Here is a 20,329-nt window from a genome sequence, read left to right on the forward strand (position 1 = left end):
GAAAAAGCACCAGCTAAAGTTCCTTCAGAAACCTACTCTTCCAGCAGTGTCAATGTCCTAGTCTTCTGCTGGGCCCAGTGGTCTGTCCTGCTGATCCCTATGTCATTCAAGGACACAGTAGTGATGGAGTGGTCATTGAGAGGAACCATTGAGCACAGCAAGGGAGATTCTTTGGCATTGCAGGTGGCAGAAGATGTAATCATTTCCTTTCTTCTTTACAGGAATGCTCTTATTTGGACCCTTAGTTTTACATTAACCAAGTAAGATGCGTTGAGTGAAGTCGGGATTTAAAATGAGTTGTAGATTTCTTTATGAATACTGATATTTCCAAAGCAGAGATTTCCTACTTTGGTTTTCATGTTTTATTGAACAGTCCTGTGTATGTTTACTACTGAATATTGTATTTTTTCCTATATTGTATATATCTTGCACAGCTCCTCAAAGATTGAAATGATCAATCCCTTCTGTATTAGGATACTTTCACACATACGCTAAAAGGGGGTTGCTTTAAAACTATTTTTAAGGGCCTGACAAACACCAGCTAAGAAAGGATGTATCTAAGGTGTACATGAAAGAGTCCTTGGCAGAGCCAGATCACCTACAAGGCAAGGTAGGCAGCAGACTGAGACCCAATAGATGACTCATTCTACTACAGTAAACCAGTTGGATAGTGAAAGTGGTCTAGGCTGTGAATCTTTCCCAGGGAGGATGCACCTGTAGGCAGTTGGTGTCTTATGGAACAGGTAATGCTTCTAGATGTGCTTCTCTTTGCCTCTTGAAATCCTTATCGATGTAAGTCAAATGGCTGTGGGACAAAGCTGGTACCTTCCCTAGGGCCTCATTCTGCCCTAATCTGTCTCTGGTCTTTGGCCAAAAATATTTTCTTTCCCAACTTCGCACATTGATAATTGTTTTGAAGGAAACACTGAGTTAAATTGTTTCTGTTAATAGAATTAGTGAAGTCCGTTTATAGCAGACAGTTCAAAGGGCGAGCTCAGGTTTGAGCTACAGGTGTTGAGCTTCAGGCATCAAGCTTCTGACGTCAAGCTTCAAGCGTTGAGTTTCAGGTGTTCAGCTTCAGACGTCAAACTTCAGGTGTTGAGCTTCAAGCCTCAAGCTACAGACATCAAGTTTCAAGACTCAAGCTACAGACATCAAGCTACAGGCGTTGAGCTTCAGCCGTTGAGCTTCAGGCATCAAGCTTCAGCCGTTGAGCTACAGGTGTTGAGCTTCAGGCATCAAGCTTCAGCCGTTGAGCTACAGGTGTTGAGCTTCAGGCATCAAGCTTCAGGTGTTGAGCTTCAGGCATCAAGCTTCAGGTGTTGAGCTTCAGGCATCAAGCTTCAGGTGTTGAGCTTCAGGCATCAGACTTCAGGTGTTTAACTTCAGGCATCAAGCTTCTGGCGTCAAGCTACATACATCAAGCTACAGGCATTGACCTGCTGGTGTCAAACTGCAGGCATGAAGCTTCCGTTGAGCGTTTGGCACTGAGCTACAAATGTTGTGCTTCGGGAAGCTTCACGCATTGAGCTCCAGGAATCAAGCATCAGGCATTGAGCTTCAGGCATCAATATACAGGTGTTGAGCTTCAAGCCTTCAGCTAAGCTTGAGACATCAAGCTGCAAGCATTGAGTTACAGCAGCCTATGCTCTTATAAATGAACAGGCACAATATAAAAGCATTTTATGTTGGTTATTGAGCATTTTGGATCTTGGATCTTCGAGGGGAGCAGCGGCAGCCCACCGTTTTGATTCCACCCCACCAAATGTCAGACTGCAATAACACAAAGCTGCTTATATAATTCACCATGACATGCACTTTGGTTTTAATAATCATATTATTCCATAGTTTTCTCAGGATCCTTATTGTAAGCTGGGTACTGATATCTATACATAGACTCATGTATATTGTTATTTATAAGGCAACGTGTTATCTGTATTTCATATATCACACAATTCTCTTCATTACTGAGAGATTCCTCTACAATGACTGCCAGGGAGGGAGCTCAGTGATAAACACAACACAGAGCAGAATCCATCAGCCTGCCAGAGATCACCACACATATCGCTGCACTCTGATGCATCTCTCCCATGGCAACAGAACCCAGTCACGACCTCTTTCTGATTGGTCACTCAAATTTCCTCACCCGCCTCCACACCCCCTCCCGCCCTCTTATTGGTCAGCCCACATTCGGCTCTCAATAGCGATTGGGCGTGCATGATGTCACCGCTTGAGCGGATTGGCGGTCTCTCGCCTCTGGTGGGGGAGGGTTCCCCGCTCTCAGCCCTGTGACGTCAGACACGGTGGCCGCCATTTTGAAGTGGAGAAAGTGAAGCGCGCCGTGCTGGGGAAGCCGCCGTTCTCGGTCCCTGTAGCGGCATCATGTCGGAAAAATACGAAGGGGACGTGACCTTGGAAGAGAGCGGCGAAGAGAAGCAGGTGAAGGCGTTCGCCAGCCAATGGGGCCGGAGCGGCAGCTGTGAAGTGCAGGGGCCCTCGGGAGCTGGCTCCACTGAACGTCTCCCTCAGTGGGCGCCGCAGGAGCCTGGTGCATTGTGGGAGCTGGCATTGTGGGGGCGGGGCTGTCACCTTATGAGGGGTAACATTTTTATGCGGAGGCCTCAAATGTCTCATTATTCTGGGGTCACATATGGAGGAGGGGGGTGATGATGTCATATTGTAGGGGCCCCTGGGAATAATATGGCTGCATGCTTCTGATATAGTATGTTTGTGGGCGGAGTCCCTTGATGCATTTCATAAGAGCTGGGTCACGTCCCCCGAGCTCCTCCCTGAGAGCCGTGCCACGTCCCCCGAGCTCCTCCCTGAGAGCCGGGTCATGTCCCCCGAGCCTCTCCCTGAGAGCCGGGTCACGTCCCCCGAGCTCCTCCCTGAGAGCCGGGTCACGTCCCCAAGCTCCTTCATCCCATTCGCTGATCCTGTCAAAAGATCTGTGAGTGGATGACTCTGCTTAGTGGGTGGAGCCACACACCTGTGCCAAATACAAATTTGTAAAGAAGCCTGCAGGGAGACTATGGCCGCCAACACAGGCCCTAAGTTGCGCACACAACCAGTTCTCACAGGTCCTGAGTGTAGTTTCCTCCTGTTCTAGAAATGAGTTTAGGTTTGGACCAAGAGCGGTCTGAACTTGAGCTCCTCAGAACAAGGAGGAGGACACCCAATCAGCGGTGGGCCGGGCTTTCCCTTGTCGTTTTCCATATATAGCCAAATTAGGTAAATGTATTTTACCATATATGGGCATGCAGCCATATAAGGTCAGTGATGTCACTGCATCCCGCCCCTTTGCTTATGTCCAGCTACAGGCATGGAATTCCTGACCAGCAGGTGTTTGGGTGGCACAAAAGGAGCCTCATTCCAGGTTCGGACTGAGTTTGGGCCAATCCTGAGCTCATCCCTAGTGTTGGCCTAGATGGCTGCTAGATCGGCACCCTGAGCAAGTCTTAATCATGAGCATATAAACTCACCCCTGGATCTGCTCCATTCAACTTCTACCTCCACAAGCCCTGATGAAGGGAGATCAGTGAAGCCCCTGAAACGCGTTGACTATCTTCATTGCTTATTTATTGTGACCAATAAAAATCTAACTGGACTGTTTACCATACATTTGGCTCTCTCTCCACTGCACAAACCAGGCCTGGAACTGGGCTGTAACACCGGGATTGTGTTTAGGATGTGCATTGTTATTGTAGCCGGTTTTTAGGACCTGACCGCAAATCTTCTGCAACCAAGGTGACCACTGTACCTCGGTGACAGATCTTGACCGGATCCATAGCGTGACATGGACCTTAAGTTGCCACGTGGTTGAATAGCGCAGCAGATGCTGGAGACCGATGGCTGTTGGATGCAAGAAAGGTTCCTCATCTGTTACCGGAGGAATTGTATTATACTGGAACATCCATTTATTCTCCATGTCCTCCACAATGGGGAGAGATGTGCAGATTGGTCTCAGTACTGGGGAACCTTGCATAGTGCAGGGGTGGGCAACTCCATCTGTTATGGAACTACAATTCCCATGAGGCATTGCAAGTCTCTGCCAGCCACAGGCATGCTGGAATTTGTAGTTAAACCACAGCAGGAGTGCCAGAGTTGCCCACCCCTGCCATAGTGTATGGTGAGTGATTGCAGGAACAGATTGAAGACTGATTTGTGGATCACATGCACTGTATTTGATTGTATTGTTCTGAAGGTTTTGGTGCTGTAAAGCAGTTGGCTATTAAAGTGTGTCCTCATTATACTCATTACTCCACATGTGTCACCTGATAGTACATTGCACCAGCTTGTAATATATAAAGCTGGGCTAATCCTGCTGGAGGGATTTGTGTACTACTATTACCAATGTTCTGCTTATCATTGCTGCTCTCTGAACTTGGGACAATTTACACAGTGCTTTGTTTGAGTTTTGGGCATAGCTCACAGCAGTCTGACAGATAACCGTGTTCCATTAATCTAGTAAACAGGCGCGGGGGAATTTAACAAGTGCCGGAAAATAGAGCAATCTTTACAGATGACCTCCACGTAGGTTTTAGGAGTGACCTTGTGCTTCACTAGTTCTACAGCAACAGGTAAATGGAACCCCATGTAGCCAGTTATTGACTAGGGATGAACCCGATCCGAACCTGAGCTCTTCCGAACGCGGAAGGGACATGGGGCCACCCCCACCAATTAGCTGTGGCCAGGCACTCCCTACCCACAGCTGCACATAAACAAAGGGATGGGATGCTTGTGCTGAAATCATGAACCTTTTATTGCCACCTTAGGTCAATGACATCACTGCACCCACGTCCATTTGCTTACATGCAGCCGTGGGCGGCGAATTTCCTGATTGCAGCTGATAGTGTAGCAGCAAAAGGCGCTTACTTCTGGGTTCGGAGAAGCTCAGGTCCAGTCCAGATCCCTATTCCTGGCCCATATGGGTCCAGCTGCGTGCTGCTGTCAGGAGGGGTGATCATGTGCAGGGACTGAGACATATGATTGCTATTATTGGCTACGAGCCACCCCAACTGGAGGCCAAAGCAAGTGTAATCACTGTGCCAGTCTGAGCAAGCCAGGAATAAACATAAGGATTTTTACTGGTTAGAAGTAAGAGTTAGTACATGGTCAGTGCAGTACATGTGCAAGCTACTACACCAGTCTGCTTCCCTGCATTTTAAGTTTATAAGTCTTGATAAAGACGGACTGAGCGCCTTTGACTATAAAATAATGATGTTTAGACTTTTATCTCTGATGCAAGACCCGTGAGCGCCTCTAGACTAGGAGTGGGCAACTCCGGCCCTCCTGCTGATGTGGTACTACAGGTCCTGCGAGACATTGCAAGACTGACAGTTACAGGCATGACTCGCAGAGGCATGTTGGACTTTGTAGACAAAGCACAGCTGGAGGGACAGAGTTGCCCACCCTGCTCTATACCTACTTTGGATAAGTTTGGAATTTTTCAGAAGTGATAAAAAATTGACGACATTGGTTCAGCTAGCTGCATGTTTAAAAGGTTGGCCCTTACCCATTTCCAAATCAAGTAAAAACAGTGAAGCGCCACGGACTGTCAGTTCTTAATAGGACTTGCTTTTAGGCATACTGCAGGATGCTGCCCCAAAGAAGCCGGGAAAGCTGGAAATCTAGGAAATAAGCACAAAGAGGGGCGCCTTTCCTGGTGCAGATCACTTTTATTTCAATAAACATAAATAGAAAACCGAATCATACTCACAATCATGAGTGTCACAAAGTCATGAGGTGAGGACTGACAAGATTTCCAAATCAGGTTGATAGTCTTAAAAAATTTGGGAGACTTTACTTAATGACAAGCTGTGCCTTCTTCCTCGTAGTGGATCCCTTGTAGGAGAACGCCGTTCTGGGCATGACAAGAAGTTCATAATATAACTTGGCTTGCCATGCTCGGGGGGCGGTAGATCCCTCTCAGTGTTTCCATACAGCAGTAAAGACCTGGAAGAGGATACGGTTTGGATGGAGTTGATTTTCCCAGAGGTTTTATACTGTAAATGTAATCGGTGATTAAGACCCCTCCGTGCAGTTTTGTAGTTGGCTACTTGGTGTTCTCTTCATTGTGGGTTGCTGGTACTTCACAGCCCCTTCGCCCTCTCACCCGGACAGTGCAGATCTCACACTGTCCAATTGGACATTTCAGTGAATTTTCTCCTCTTATGCCTCTTGTATAACTTCCTACAGTGCTTTGTGAAAGTGCAGAGTAATAGTCATGGGGCTGTTATAGACATGGTGAGCTCAGATAAGTGACGAGCTATAGCATGTGGTCCGATAGTAGATTCTGATGTCGTCTTATCTGAGGATCTTCGCTCTCTGCACAATGTTTTTCTTGTCTCTATCTGACATGTAGGATTACATGGCGGCTCCTCCAATTTACTGGCCTTTGTAAATCCACTAGATTCCTTAAAGGAGAACTATGGGGTCAGGGCTTTTCCCCATAGTTCTCCTTTTAGGGTAACGGGAGGACACAAACTAGCGTCCTTCCGTCACCCTAAGCTCGGTATACCGCGAGCTACAGCTCGTGGTATACTGAAACGCCGGAGCGGATCCCGACATCGATGTCGAGATCCACCCAGCCGCGTGAGTGACAGCTGGCTCTGCCTGTACCTGTCCGTTCCGCCAGTCAAAAAATAAAAAATATACCAGACTTTTCAAAATACCCCTCGGGGGGGGGCAATTAATCTTCACCCTGCTTGTCTCTCTAACAATCCCTTTGTTTCCTTCATTCAAGTTGACTTTTTGTAATATTTGCTCCCATTACATTAGTTCCTAAAACCTGTACTGAACCTGTACTTCTGGAAATGCTGCAATGCTGATCCAGGGACTTAATTTCATTGGGAATTGCTTTCCCAGAGTAAGCTAGCTGGGAGTTGTGGCTTCACTGGCTGCATGCTTGTTTAAGTTGTGTCTGCAAATATTGAAGACAGAGACCATAAGGCAAACAACATTTTCAGAAGGATGTCCGCAAATGGCAGCCTCCATATCTCATATTGAAGGTTGTATTTAAAGGACAATTTCTACCCACCTAATGTACTCTGAGCAACCCAAATGCTAGACTTGATTGGGGCCTAACTTCAATGGTATAGACAATCCATGTCTATTGGAGGTTATTGTGCAGGCATGGGCACAGTCGACGTACGTGGGTACCTGAGTAGGCAAGGAAGGTAGTGAGCGGGGGCTACAGGTTTTTATCGAAATCTGGACTTTTCCATTCAGTTGTATTCTATATCAGAATAATTCTTTCACAAAGTACAGGGTGATCTTCTATTGTTATTCTTAGAGGAAAACTACTTTCACACTGTCGCTCTTTTTTTCTTTCTCTTAAATCAAATGTAATACATGACAAAGGATTGCCAGAGCACTATGGATTATCTAAAGATAAAGCACAGTCTGCGTGCCTTTAGGTTCACTCTTTTATACCTAGGACAGAGCCATCCAATAAGAGAGTCACTGCTCTGACACATTTGTGGTTTAAATTTAAAGCTCTACTCCAGGGAAATTCTTTTTCCCTTGTAGTTGGGCTGGACTCGCACTGCAAGGGTTATTTGCTGGTCTATACCTCGGGGACAGGAGAAAGCTGTTTTACTTTCCTTACCCCCACTCACCTGGAAGTCTTTCTCCTCATCTCCCCCTCCAATCCAGCTGCGAACAGTCCCTCAGCATCCTCGCATACAGTGCAGGGCTATAGGTTCTGCGCTGTACTGATGACGTCAGTGGTACTTGGATTGCTGGAGAAGAGGCTGCGGGGACCGGTCTAGCAGCTTGGATGGAGCCGTCGGGAGCGGGGATCAGGTAAGTAAAACAGTTTTTTTCCTGTCCCCTAGACATAAAAATCCACAGCTAACCACTACAGTGTCGGGGCAACTATTGAACTTGGTGGACAACAGACTGTTCTACAACAAGCAGAGACAGGAAAACGTGAACTAGACTAAAGCTCCACCTGCTGGCTGTGTATTAGACAACATATTCATATGTGATCTTTCATGCTTTCTTTTTAAAGTTCTGTTTTCTTATCCCTGATGATAATCAAAATATAGACAATATTACTATACCTCTTTATATAAGAAAAAAAACCTTTAAAATAATGCATGTGTAGTCTGTGGAGCTTTCTGTAAACTCATGTTAACTCCTGCATTTTATGTTTGTGACAAGGGTACGTGCAATTTTGGCAGTTATATTGTTAATAGAATGAAGGAATTAAAAGGCAAGTGTCATTCGGCAGTCCTGCTTGGCCAATGCATTTCTTTCTTATATCACTATGATCTGTCTTTTAGGATTCCCAGGAGAAGGAAGTAGTTGCACCAGAAAAATCAGAAGAGCAAAAACTGAAGGCCAAATATCCCAATCTGGGGCAGAAGCCAGGCGGATCCGACTTCCTTATGAAGAGGCTTCAGAAAGGGGTAGGTGATCTGTCTGGAGAACATTACCCTTCCCTATGTTTTATATTGATTTGTAGACCTCAGCACTCAAGCTGTGGTGGAACTACAAGTCCCATGAGGCACTGCAACCGACAGAGGCATGATGAGATTTGCCGTTTCAGCACAGTTGGAGTGCCAAGGTTGCCTACCCCTCATGTATCCCTGGCCTTGTAAGATGTTTGATGGGTGGCAGGCTAATTTCTCATTTGCCATTTCCAATCTGCTGAGCTTCCTTCTTTACCACTTCTGCTGGGTTTAGCATCCTGCTTTATGCACATAAAGGCCATGGACAGGAAGGCCAGGTTGTTGAGCTCTATTCTATGGCCACGAGTTTAATTTCTCATCAGTATCCAGTTGTCTCTGAATGCAGCAGAATCTCATCAAAGACCGGAGGCGCAATGGTTTCGCACCGAATACCCTGTCAAGCCAAAAAAGCAAATGGACGGAATGCTTCTGAATGAATGTGTTTGTAGCGGGATAATAATCACGAGGAAGTTGAGCAGATCATAGGTTTTGGATTTTGATCTGCTCCAGTCTGGGATGGGAGTCTGCTCTTCATTATTAGATGTTGCTTTTTTGCCACGTTCCCCGAATTCCTGTGCCTGTAAGTAGGTAGATTTGCTTTATAACATTTAGAACATGTAAATCAGTTTAGTAGATGGCATTTCAGCAATTTTTTAAACTCACAAGTTTCTCATAGTTGTCCCATCAACTTTTTGTTTTCACAATTCACATCTTCCTAAGTCATAAGGCCACTTAAATCAGGTTAGCCATCACTCTCCAGCTATTTTTGATTTACAGGTCCCCAATCCTGCCCACAATAATCTCTGCCATGCTGCCTCTCTGCTCGGTCTTCCACTCCTGGCTGTTGCTGCAAGCTCTTAAGCATTGCATCTTCAGCTTTGGGATATCTAAGGTGATTTTTGTTGCCGAGTCGGTCTCACCCTTCGCCACATCGCTGGCCTAATACCACCGGGATATTTAGTTTTTACCGTAGGAAGCAGATCTTTTCTTTGGCTGAATAAATCAGACCAGTAGGTAATGTTCTCTGTTATATAACACTGCTGACAAGTATTTGTGAACACCGTACTATAAAAAGCTATAGAATGACAGTGGATAGGAAGGGTTAACTGCAAAAGCATTTATTTTTTCCCCCAAAATGATTTTGATGACTGCTTTTTTAATGTTTAATCACACTGCCTGCTTGCATCCTCCTTGCTCATTGATGGGGGCATGCCGGCATATCAAGTGGGTGGTCAGGTGATAATGTAACCCGGCCAGCATGGAACATATTCCTGCATTGATACCAGGGCTCCTACTAGGATTGGGTTGGGGCAGTGAAACCAACAACAGGAGATACAATAACGCCATGTACGAGCACAGGGCTCTGAATCTCCAAGCAAGGAGAAGTTGTACACAACATGACAACTGCTCTGTAATCTGCTTCTGTACCAGGCATGGTCAGGATGAGATAGCAGAAGGGGGACCGGCAGGATCAACGGGTATTTCTAAGCTAGCTTAGAAATGTTCTAGCTGTTACATGACGGGGTCAATGTCAAACTATCACAGCATTTGAGAAATGCCCTGGAAAGGGAGTGGATGTAACATGACGGTATTGAGGTGGTTAAAGAGACCCTGTCACCAACCTAAAAAGAAAAGAACAAATGCTAGAGGGCATAATAAAGGATTATCTGGTAGAATTTGTTACAATCAAGTATTCTAAATGCTTCCTTTTAGCGTTTTTTCTTTTCTGTAGACCATTTTTATTGATTTGCTTCTGAACTTGTTTCTGAAACTCCAGAAAATGTCAGTCCCCGTCACAGCCCCCTTCCTGCACATCATAGCCCTCTCCTCTGAGAGTGTCTAATTACTGTTTGTGCTGGCCCAGCTCCTTCACACCTCACTACACCTTTTTATGTAGGAGTGAAAGGGAATACTATAACATGTTATATCAGATATACCATGACCTGGATGAAATGAGAACCTTCACAGACACAATAACATGTTGTTACTTAGGTGACAGCTTGGAGTCTTTTGGGGCTGCTAACATCACATCCAAGATGGCAGCGCCCAGCAGTCTCAGGGCTTTTGGTGTCTCTACAAGGGAGGCTTTATAGGTAAATAACATGCAAAAAATACATTAAATGATCATATTTTATGGGAAGGTTGTTCTGGAACCCTGGCTGCAATGTATTCTAGGTGCATTGTCCACGTGGCTTCTGGATCAGTTCAGTAATGCTGTGCAGCAGGGATAGGCAACCTTGGCATATTGGTTTCAGTACTGGGGAACATTGCATAGCATAGCGCAGAGGTGGGGAACTCCGGCCCTCCAGCTGTTGTGGAACTACTAGTCCCTTGAGGTATTGCAAGTCTTTGACAGCCACAGACATGACTCCTAGAGGCTGAAGCATGATGGAATTTGTAGTTTCATTGCCCAGGTTGCCCACCCCTGCTGGTAAACATGCATGATACATAATAGGCGGCCCCAGATGAGAAGACGTATCTGGTAAAATTCATGCCTTTGACAGTTTTGCAGTAAAGCCCGATGAGTATATATTGTTTGCCGTGCGTGCAGCGACTTTATCTGCGCTGGTCTCATAATACACTAGTTAAAAATTAATTGAAAGTAAAACATGTGGCCTGGTGATAAGCCGCTCGGATAAAGCGTGCAGTAAATATAGAAACTGTTAAATTGTCAGACTGCAGGATGGTCTCCATTATCTTACAGAGCAGACATTGTTCCAGCCAGCATTTCATTGCTCTGCTTGCTTAGTTGTCCTTCTTTTAAAGAAGATTTCCCAAAGACTTTAAAATCCCTTTCCTCCCTCCATGTATAGAGCTGAAGAAGCCTCTCGTGTTTGGCCAAAATTACTTTTTGTATTTCCAGGACTAAGACACTTGATAAGTGTTATATAACGATTGATATACACTATATTGCCAAAAGTATTGGGACACCCCCTCCAATCATTGTATTCAGGTGTTCTGTGAAATTTCCTTGCTACTAAACATTCCGCGGTCACCTGATAGTGGTATTATAACAAAGTGGAAGCAACTGGGAACAATAGAAACTCAGCCATGAAAAATGACAGAGCGAGGTCAGCAGATGCTGAAGTTCTCAGTGCGCAGAAGTCGCCAACTGTCTGCAGAGTCAATAGCTACAGACCTCCAAACTTTTTGTGTGGCCTTCAGATTGGCACAACAACAGTGCGTAGAGAGCTTCATGGAATGGGTTTCCATGGCCGAGCAGCTGCAGCCAAGCCTTACATCACCAAGTGCAATGCAAAGCGTCAGATGCAATGGTGTAAAGCACGCCGCCACTGGACTCTAGAGAAGTGGAGACGTGTTCTCTGGAGTGACGAATCACGCTTCTCTGTCTGGCAATCCGATGGACGTGTCTGGGGTTGGCATTTGCCAGGAGACCGGTACTTGCCTGACTGCATTGTGCCAAGTGTAAAGTTTGGTGGAGGGGGGATTATGGTGTGGGGTTGTTTTTCAGGGATTGGGCTTGGCTCCTTAGTTCCAGTGAAGGGAACTCTTAAGGCATCAGCAAACCAAGATATTCTGGACAATGTCATGCTCCCACATTTGCGGGAACAGTTTGGGGATGGCCCCTTCCTGTTCCAACATGACTGCGCACCAGTGCACAAAGCAAGGTCCATAAAGACATGGATGAGTGAGTTCGGGGTGGAGGAACTTTACTGGCCTGCACAGAGCCCTGACCTCAACCCGATAGAACACCTTTGGGAGCGGAGACTGCGAGCCCAGCCTTCTCGGCCAACTTCAGTACCTGACCTCACAAATGGTCAAACATTCCCATAGACACACTCCTAAACCTTGTGGACGGCCTTCCCTGAAGAGTTGAAGCTGTTATAGCTGTAAAGGGCGGAGCCAACCCAATACTGAACCCTACGGACTAAGACTGGGGGGCCATTAAAGTTCATGTGCGTGTAAAGGCAGGCGTCCCGATACTTTTGGCAATATAGTGTATCTCTGGTATAAAGATCTTCCGATTGATCAACTGAACTACAGGCAACACCATTGCTGCAAGTCTGCCATGGTAACACACCCAGTATTAGCGGTGTATTCAGTGTGTGAATATCTGAATTATTATCAAATAGATCAGATTATAGATGTATGGTGCATGTGATTGCTTCTGTTGTCCCCTAAAGTTATGAATGCCAAACACTCATATCCTGCAGATAGTCTGTTGCAGGCAAGGCTTCAAGGCAGGGGTAGGCAACCTTGGTACTTTAGCTGTGGTGAAACTACAAATCTCATGTGGTATTGCAAGACTGACAGCCAAGGCATGACTCAGAGGCATGATGGAAGTTGAAGTTTCACCGCAGCTGGAGTGCTAAGGTTGCCTACCCCGGCTATAAGGCAATAAGCAGAACAGTCAAGTTGCCCAGTCTGGCCACAAATTGGCAGGTTAACTAAATATCCTTGACCTTGTTTAACGGTGGCCCTGAAGTGAGATTGCCCCAGGGGGAATAAAAGAATGGTCCCAAAGTTGGTGGCCAAGTAGGTGTTAAAAGTAATCCCATTTTGAGATCAGTTTGATAAATATACCACGTACACAGATATTGATTAACATAGATGTGCGCATTCAGCAATTGTAGACTAATGGCTATATGAAATTAGACATCCACTAATCCAGGCAAGTGGTCAACATTTTAAGAGCCCAAGCATCTGTTTTCATGAAAAAAACCATTAGATCTCTGCATTTTCAGCTTTTTTGTTTCTGGGGTGGGTGCAGATACGACGGAACGGTCCAGCCATCTTTGTGATCTTGAATATAATGTTGCATTGTGTCACTGTTGACATTCGTTTCTTATTGCAGCAAAAGTACTTTGATTCCGGAGACTACAACATGGCAAAGGCCAAGATAAAGAACAAGCAGCTGCCATGCGCCGGGCCGGATAAAAACCTAGTCACTGGCGATCATATCCCAACGCCGCAGGACCTTCCGCAGAGGAAGTCTTCACTCGTTACCAGCAAGCTAGCCGGGTAGCACGCCCCTGTAGACCGGACATGTCCGCAGTCCACTGTACCATAGAGCTGGGATGGCTGGACTCTCACATTAACACATCACCTTGTCAGTGCTGGAAGGGCCGGTGCCTCATTGTCCTCCAATGCTACACTGGCCGTTCCTCGCTGAGAATAAGCTTCTGATCGTTTTTCCAAGCAAGCCAGCAAGACCGCCGCCTGACTAGAGACTTGCAGTGGGTGATGGACAAAGTGTGATGAGTTCCTGGTGCAGACATATTGGCTAAGACAATTACCTGACTGTTGTTATATAGTGTAAAATATATCTATGGGTTTTGCATTCCTTTGTGTGTGTGACACAGGCATGCCAGAGACTTGTCACAGTGGCGATATTGCCACCCTTGGAGAGCTGACCATGTGAGTGAACGGAGTGGAATGTCTTCTGTGGCGAGGTCCGCGGCTCCCCAACAAGGCCTCGGCTGGATGAGAAAAAACAAACCTTTAAAAACCGTCAGACCTTTCAGTGGTGTAAGATAATAGAGAGCGTGAAAATCTACTCTGTATCTGTGAGCTACTACGGAAGCCAAGGGATGTCATAAAATCCCTTACGTAGGCTTTGTCTGTCTCTTGTGCAAATGGTACATTGTGATGAGCCTGTATCTTTGCCCCCCGTTTATAATAATGCCACATGGATCTACAAAAAGTAAAAACTGACACCCTCACAATTTTAAAATGTACTCTGTGTGGTGGTCCTGTGCTTTAATTAAACAGTTTCCCTTTTAAGTGATGTGTTCTTTTTAGAGGTGGTATACTTGTGCTTGGCGTAGACAGCCGTATTCAGCATTACAGTGTATGTAAATCCTAAGGGCTCGTGCCTTTATTGTATACAGTTTTCTTAAAGGGTAAGTTCATCTTTTTACAAAATGTAAAAAAAATTTACTTGCAGACAGCAGCCTCCCGACCCCCACCACTCCATGCTGCACCTTCTGTGGTCACCACTGTGATGCCATTGTAGTGATCCATATGCTAGAACTGACAGCCCCACAGTATGGAATAATCATAATGCTCTTAGATCAGCGCGGTCACATGAAAACTGAAACGCTATGAATGCTGGCCATTTTAGAGCAATATAATTATTCCAGACTGCTGGGCTGTCAATTCTAGTGTATGGATCACTTGGTTTACATACACTTTAAGTTCGCTTACACGGAAATGCACATCCATAAAGCATGCATGTCTGTGCAGAGACCTGCGCCCCGGAGGGATAGGTGCAGCCGTCTGTACATCTGACAGGATAAGGCTACACTGTGACCCGAACTGGCAGATCTCTACATGTCCAGGTGCACACCCTTGGACTCAGAAAGTGTGCGTGGAAGACCATGTTTCTGTACGGATGTGCAAGTTCGGGTCATTCGGCTACATGCAGCACCTGTCCCTCCTGGGCGCAGGTCTCTGCACAGACGTGCACGCTGTACTGCTGTGCGCATTCATGTAAATGCGGCCTTAACTGATGATATGAAGTATGCTGCTGCAGGCGAGTTCCTTATTTTACGAGGAACAAAAACAGTTCTAGTTCTAAACCAGTTCTAAACCCTCAGTTCTAAACTATTTCAAGTATAAGCAGCTTGACAAGTGGCCTCTCCCAATATAATGATAGTTTACTACAGTCTTTGGTAATATCACTACCGTGTCATATCAAAGACTCCACCCCTACTGGATATATGACAACTGACATGAAATAGTCACCTGCACACCACCATCTCCTTCATAAACAAAACACCTTTATTGATGCTTCATCATAAATATATCCCAGATACAGGTGCCACCTTTTCAGTGTCCCTTCATCAGGCATACATTGCCCGATAAAGGGACCCTGTGTGACCCTGAAATGCTTCGCCTGTATCTGTGATATGTTTATGTTGAAACATCAGTAAAGCTCTTTTGATTGAATTAAGAGCATTTAATTATCACCTCTCGAGATCCCCAGGTATAAGTAACTCCAGTTCCTGATAGAGAGTACATGATTTGCATTAAAGTAGAACTAAATTTTTGGATAGATAAAGGAGAGTTATAACATACATTAAAAAAAACAGTGCGGCCTCTATGTGTAAAAAAAAAAAACATTGTTTATTAAGTAAAAAACAGGTATATCTACTCACAGGAAGGGGGCGTGCCCCGGAAGCACATAAACCTGGCTCACAGCGGCCGGTAGATTGTTTGATGTGACAGGAGGCTGCTGTGTTATTTAGTTTGGGTGGAATACTTCCTTTTGACTGACAGGGTGGCTAATTAAGGCGTTCTAAAATGTATCTTGTGAGGTATATATACCTGTTTTTTACACATGCAGGGCGGCGCTCTGTTTTTTTATGTATGTGATAGGAATCCCTGATCCCTTGGATGAGCAGCCCCTTGAGAGTAGGAAGATTTGGTACTGATGGGGGATTGCCTGTGGCTACCATTCAAGCGCTAAGAGAGACAGAAACTTTTATTTAGTGTTGTAACATAACCTGTTGGCTTTTTTTTTTTGCCATCTCTGTCCCATTGTGAAGACTTCCATTCACTTCCTGTTCTATAGCCGCAACAGGAATTGAGAAGTAATCCCTGATGATCAGCAGGGTCACCAGAACTAGTGTCCCCATTGGAAGATTTCTCATCTATTCTTGTTCTGGTGTCAACCCAAAATCTGGGATTTTCTTTCGATTTCAGTTTTAACGGTCAGCAGGACCAATAGGCAGGTGAATCTCCCTAACGGGGTATTCTTGTTGTGGAGACAACCCAAAATCTGGGATTTTCTTTCGCTTTCACCAGGACCAATAGGGAGGTGAATCTCCCTTACTGGGAAACAGATGGTACTAAAAACCTGACACCAGTTCTAACCCCTCTCTACTCTATCCAAAATTTAGAAGAAGTGTCTTCAGTTGCACTTTAACCAACAACTATTTTGTGTTCTTTGATCAGTATTACCAGCAAGTCCAGGGCACAGCCATGGGAGCTAACTTTGCTCCCAGTTATGTGAATCTGACCACGGGCACTGCAAGGACTTTGTATTCGGAATAATACCCCTTTTTATACCCCATGTCGTATGTTCTGGTCCATTCATTGATTTATATCATTATTCGGGGTGGTCCAGAGGAAGTTCCATTATCGCTGGTTGTACACTGTAATCGGAATGATTGTAGTTTTTCGTTCACTCATGTTTACAATACTTCCTTTTAGATTCCGATTTATTTTTTGATGATGGAAACATTTTATCCAAAAAAAGGAGGGACTCTTTGGATAACTTTATCCACCCTAAGGGGATAAATAATGTCCCCAATTTTGATGGCTGTACCTGGAGCTGCCCAGAGGACTATAAAGAGCAAAGTGAAATTCTAAAGGAAAAGGTTTGAGATCGAGCTATACTGCAGATGTGGCTGCAACGGCATATTCATACTACATAGAACCCCCCCTCCCTTTAAAGTGTCATTAAACCCTCAGATTTTTTAACACAAAACAATACTGTAATGTGCGCCTTACTGTAATCCATGGTTGTTTCCCTTCTCTTTGCTGCTCTTCCTTTTTAAATCCTTATCTCTTCTCATGCTCTGCAGAACTTCTGTTTTGCAGCAGACTGCCTTGTCTCAGGAATGGATACACGGTGTCTGTGTATAGGTTTGTATGGGTTTGTAATCTGAGCCAGCACTACAGGAAGAGGCCCTGAGCTGAAAAGGGAAGTTCTGCAAAGCATAAGAAGACATGAGGATTTAAAAGGAAGAGCAGCAAAGAGAAGGGAAACAACCATGGATTACAGTAAGGCGCACATTACAGTATTGTTTTATGTTAAAAAATCTGAGGGTTTAATGTCACTTTAAGAAAATGGATCAAAATAATCCCCAGAGGTATGATAGGAAATGTATTGATTGTTGTTTTATTTAAAAACAAATCTGCATTTGTGTATTGAATTTCCATGCGTTCTATCCCACTCCTAATAACCATATCCGTCTAGAAGTTTGTAAACGTATTGAAGATTCTCATAGGATGGACTTCCTCACTGCAGTGCCACAACTACAACTCGGCATCTGAACAATGTGACATTATCATTACTTGCTGGAAGCAATGCATGATGGGATATGCAGTCTTCAGAAGAGAATTTGAGATTGCATCACATCAAGCAGCAGGGAAAGAGATGCAAAGCCACACTGGGACTCCAGGAAGTCGTTGAAAGTGAGTTCTACATTCAAAGAAAGAAAAAAAAAAGGAAGTCACCCTGCAAAAGAAAGAAGATTTCAGTAGAACTGAAGCCAAAACTTGTTTGGCGGCACAAGGTCAATGTTGTCAGCACAAGCATCAAACCCAAGCTCATCCCTAGTAAGGCATCTTCTGTTGTACATTAAAAAAAAAAACTATTGGGTGTCCCTCCTGAGGTAGCATTCAGTTCCCCCTTTGAGGTTTTGGCTTTTGGCCAGGGCTCCAACCTCAACGACGAGCCCCGCCTTTTACTGATCCCTGTCCAATTAGAGTGCTTTGCTTCTTTCTATAGTACTAACAACCAGATTGCACTTGAGCTGTCCAATAGTCCTCTTATCAGCCTGTGCTACCACAAGCTGACATGCCTCCTGCCCAGCCACGCAGAGCTTGATGGGGGCTTCTGGCTGAAGGTTTGTTTTTCACTCATTTATCATAACTACTCCCCCCACTCTGCAGAAGTGTGTCGGAAAAGGAGTGATTGTGGTCACGTGACCGCAGAAGAAAGTTTGGGTCTACTTACTGTTCTAAGGTACTTGGGAGCCTGTTGACGATGTACAGCTGTCCCATTCTTTCCTATGTGGCTTATTTCCATGCTTTGCAGGTAAATTCTGGCCCATTCACATCAACACACGTGTTACCATGCACGCCGCATGTACATGGAACAGTATGAATCCAGCCTTAGAGATTTTGGAGCACTTATTCTGTGACAGACTCCTTGTAACATACATACTTCACTTATACCCAAATGTATGCTTTAAAGTGTAACTCACTTTTCATACTATAAAATACCCGGATGTATAGGTGACTAAGGAGAAGGAGCAAAAATACTTGCTTTCTGAAGGGGGTGGCTGTGGTTCTTTTACTACCCAACATCAGACCCATCCTTGTCATTTGCCACCCTCCCCAAGCCTAAATCTTTTAAATGGGTGTCAGTGATCTGATGGATCATGCATGTCTGGCCCCCCATTCACCTTGGGGCAGGTAGATGATGAGGACGGAGCTGCTGTATAGTACCTAAGGACTACGGGCCCTACAGGCCAGCAGCTGTTGGAGGTTTTCTGATTATACTCACTACTCTGGTAAAACGTTTGTCCTCAGCATATAGGAAAACACTATTCATTCCCTCAAAGTGAAAAGAAAACTGTTTCATTGAGAAAACATTGTGGATGCTTCCTCTGTACACATTTTCTATGTACATCACTTTAATTCTTTATATAACGGTGAACCTGCAGTGTTCTGTGATCTTGCATTTGTGTTGGTGGGACTGAAAGAGCATTATAGGGCAGCAAATGAATGCAGTCAATGAGTTATTATGCAAAAAAAAAACAGTGTAAAGGTCGCTGCTTTGCCTCCATCTGAGAGCTCACTAGAGCCAAAATCCAAAGAGCACTTTGCAGGGTCAGTGGGAGCGCCCATCCTGAAGCCTCTGCTGTGTAACATCTCTGCCCTTTACTGTATCAACAAAGTCACGTCTGAATCTGATTGGAGGCTGTTAGAAACTCTTTAGTACAGATATATATATATATACACACAGGTCGAAAAAAATGAAATGAACACTCTTTAGAGTATAGCATCAAGTCAATGGAACTCCTGGGATATTGATCAGGTCAGTTAAGTAGCAGAGGGGGTTGTTAGGTTGTTCATCAGTTTCAGCTGCTTTGGTGTTAATGAAATTAACAGGTGCACTAGATGGGCAACAATGAGACGGCCTCCAAAACCGGAATGGTTTTACAGGTGGAGGCCATTGACATTTGTTTCCCTACTCATCTTTTCTGACTGTTTTTCACTAGTTTTGCATTTGGCTAGAGTCAGTGTCACTACTGGTAGCATGAGGCGATACCTGGACCCTATAGAGGTTTCACAGGCATGCCAACTCCTCCAGGATGGCACATCAATACGTGCCATTGCCAGAAGCAAACATTCTGAATGTAACCAGGGCATCACTGTTCAGGAGCTCAGTGATGCCCTAGTCCAGATCTGGGAGGAGATACCCCAGGACACCATCAGTCGTCTCATTAGGAGCATGCCCCGACGTTGCCAGGCATCCATACAAGCACGTGGGGGCCATGCAAACTAATGAGTACCATTTTGAGTTGCTGCAATGAAATTTCAGCACAATGGACTAGCATGCTGCATCATTTGTTCGCTTTGATTTTTGGCGTGTCTTTGAATTCAGCCCTCTGTAGGTTGATAGTTTTTCATTTCCATCAAACAATGTGGCATGCTTTCATTCCTAACACATTACCCAGTCCAGTATACAGCAGATATCAACATGATATTTTTCCCCATTGAGATCTGATGTGATTTCAAAGTGTTCCTTTCATTTTTTTTGAGCAGTTGTTTATATATATATATACCATATATACTCGAGTATAAGCCGTCCCGAATATAAGCCGAGGTACCTAATTTTACAAAAAAAAAACGGGGAAAAAGTATTGACCCGAATATAAGCCGAGGGTGGGAAATGAGGCAGCTACTGGTAGATAGATACCAATAAAATTACATTAATATTTATTTAAAAGAAAAATAACCTAGCTCTGTAAGTGGAAAAGGGGGTACAGGGCTACATATCATGTATATATATATATATATATCTCATACCAGGCTTATCGTGTGGGAGAGAGTGCAAGGAAGCTGCAGTAGGTGTGTTGGGGAATTCCTCTCCTGTATATTAACTCTATCAA

General features: G+C 44.8%; 1 protein-coding gene across 1 annotated transcript; it reads left to right on the top strand.

Annotated features, from left to right (window-relative positions):
• The first annotated feature begins 2,264 nt into the window (after positions 1–2,264).
• Positions 2,265–14,197, top strand: ENSA (endosulfine alpha). Its single transcript, XM_018559904.1, has 3 exons — positions 2,265–2,439; positions 8,289–8,414; positions 13,273–14,197. The coding sequence occupies exons 1-3, from the start codon at positions 2,383–2,385 to the stop codon at positions 13,441–13,443; spliced, it is 354 nt and encodes a 117-aa protein (XP_018415406.1). The 5' UTR covers positions 2,265–2,382; the 3' UTR covers positions 13,444–14,197.
• The last annotated feature ends 6,132 nt before the right edge of the window (positions 14,198–20,329 follow it).

The sequence above is a fragment of the Nanorana parkeri genome, unplaced genomic scaffold, assembly GCF_000935625.1.
Source record: "Nanorana parkeri isolate BGI_ZX_2015 unplaced genomic scaffold, ASM93562v1 scaffold420, whole genome shotgun sequence".
NCBI lineage: Eukaryota > Metazoa > Chordata > Amphibia > Anura > Dicroglossidae > Nanorana > Nanorana parkeri.

What these genes read in the sequence shown, in the direction of transcription:
- ENSA (XM_018559904.1), top strand. Translation starts at nt 2,383, where the DNA reads ATGTCGGAAAAATACGAAGGGGACGTGACCTTGGAAGAGAGCGGCGAA. An exon ending in AGAGCGGCGAAGAGAAGCAG is followed by an intron (nt 2,440 to 8,288) that starts GTGAAGGCGTTC and finishes TCTGTCTTTTAG; the next exon opens with GATTCCCAGGAGAAGGAAGT. An exon ending in TGAAGAGGCTTCAGAAAGGG is followed by an intron (nt 8,415 to 13,272) that starts GTAGGTGATCTG and finishes TTCTTATTGCAG; the next exon opens with CAAAAGTACTTTGATTCCGG.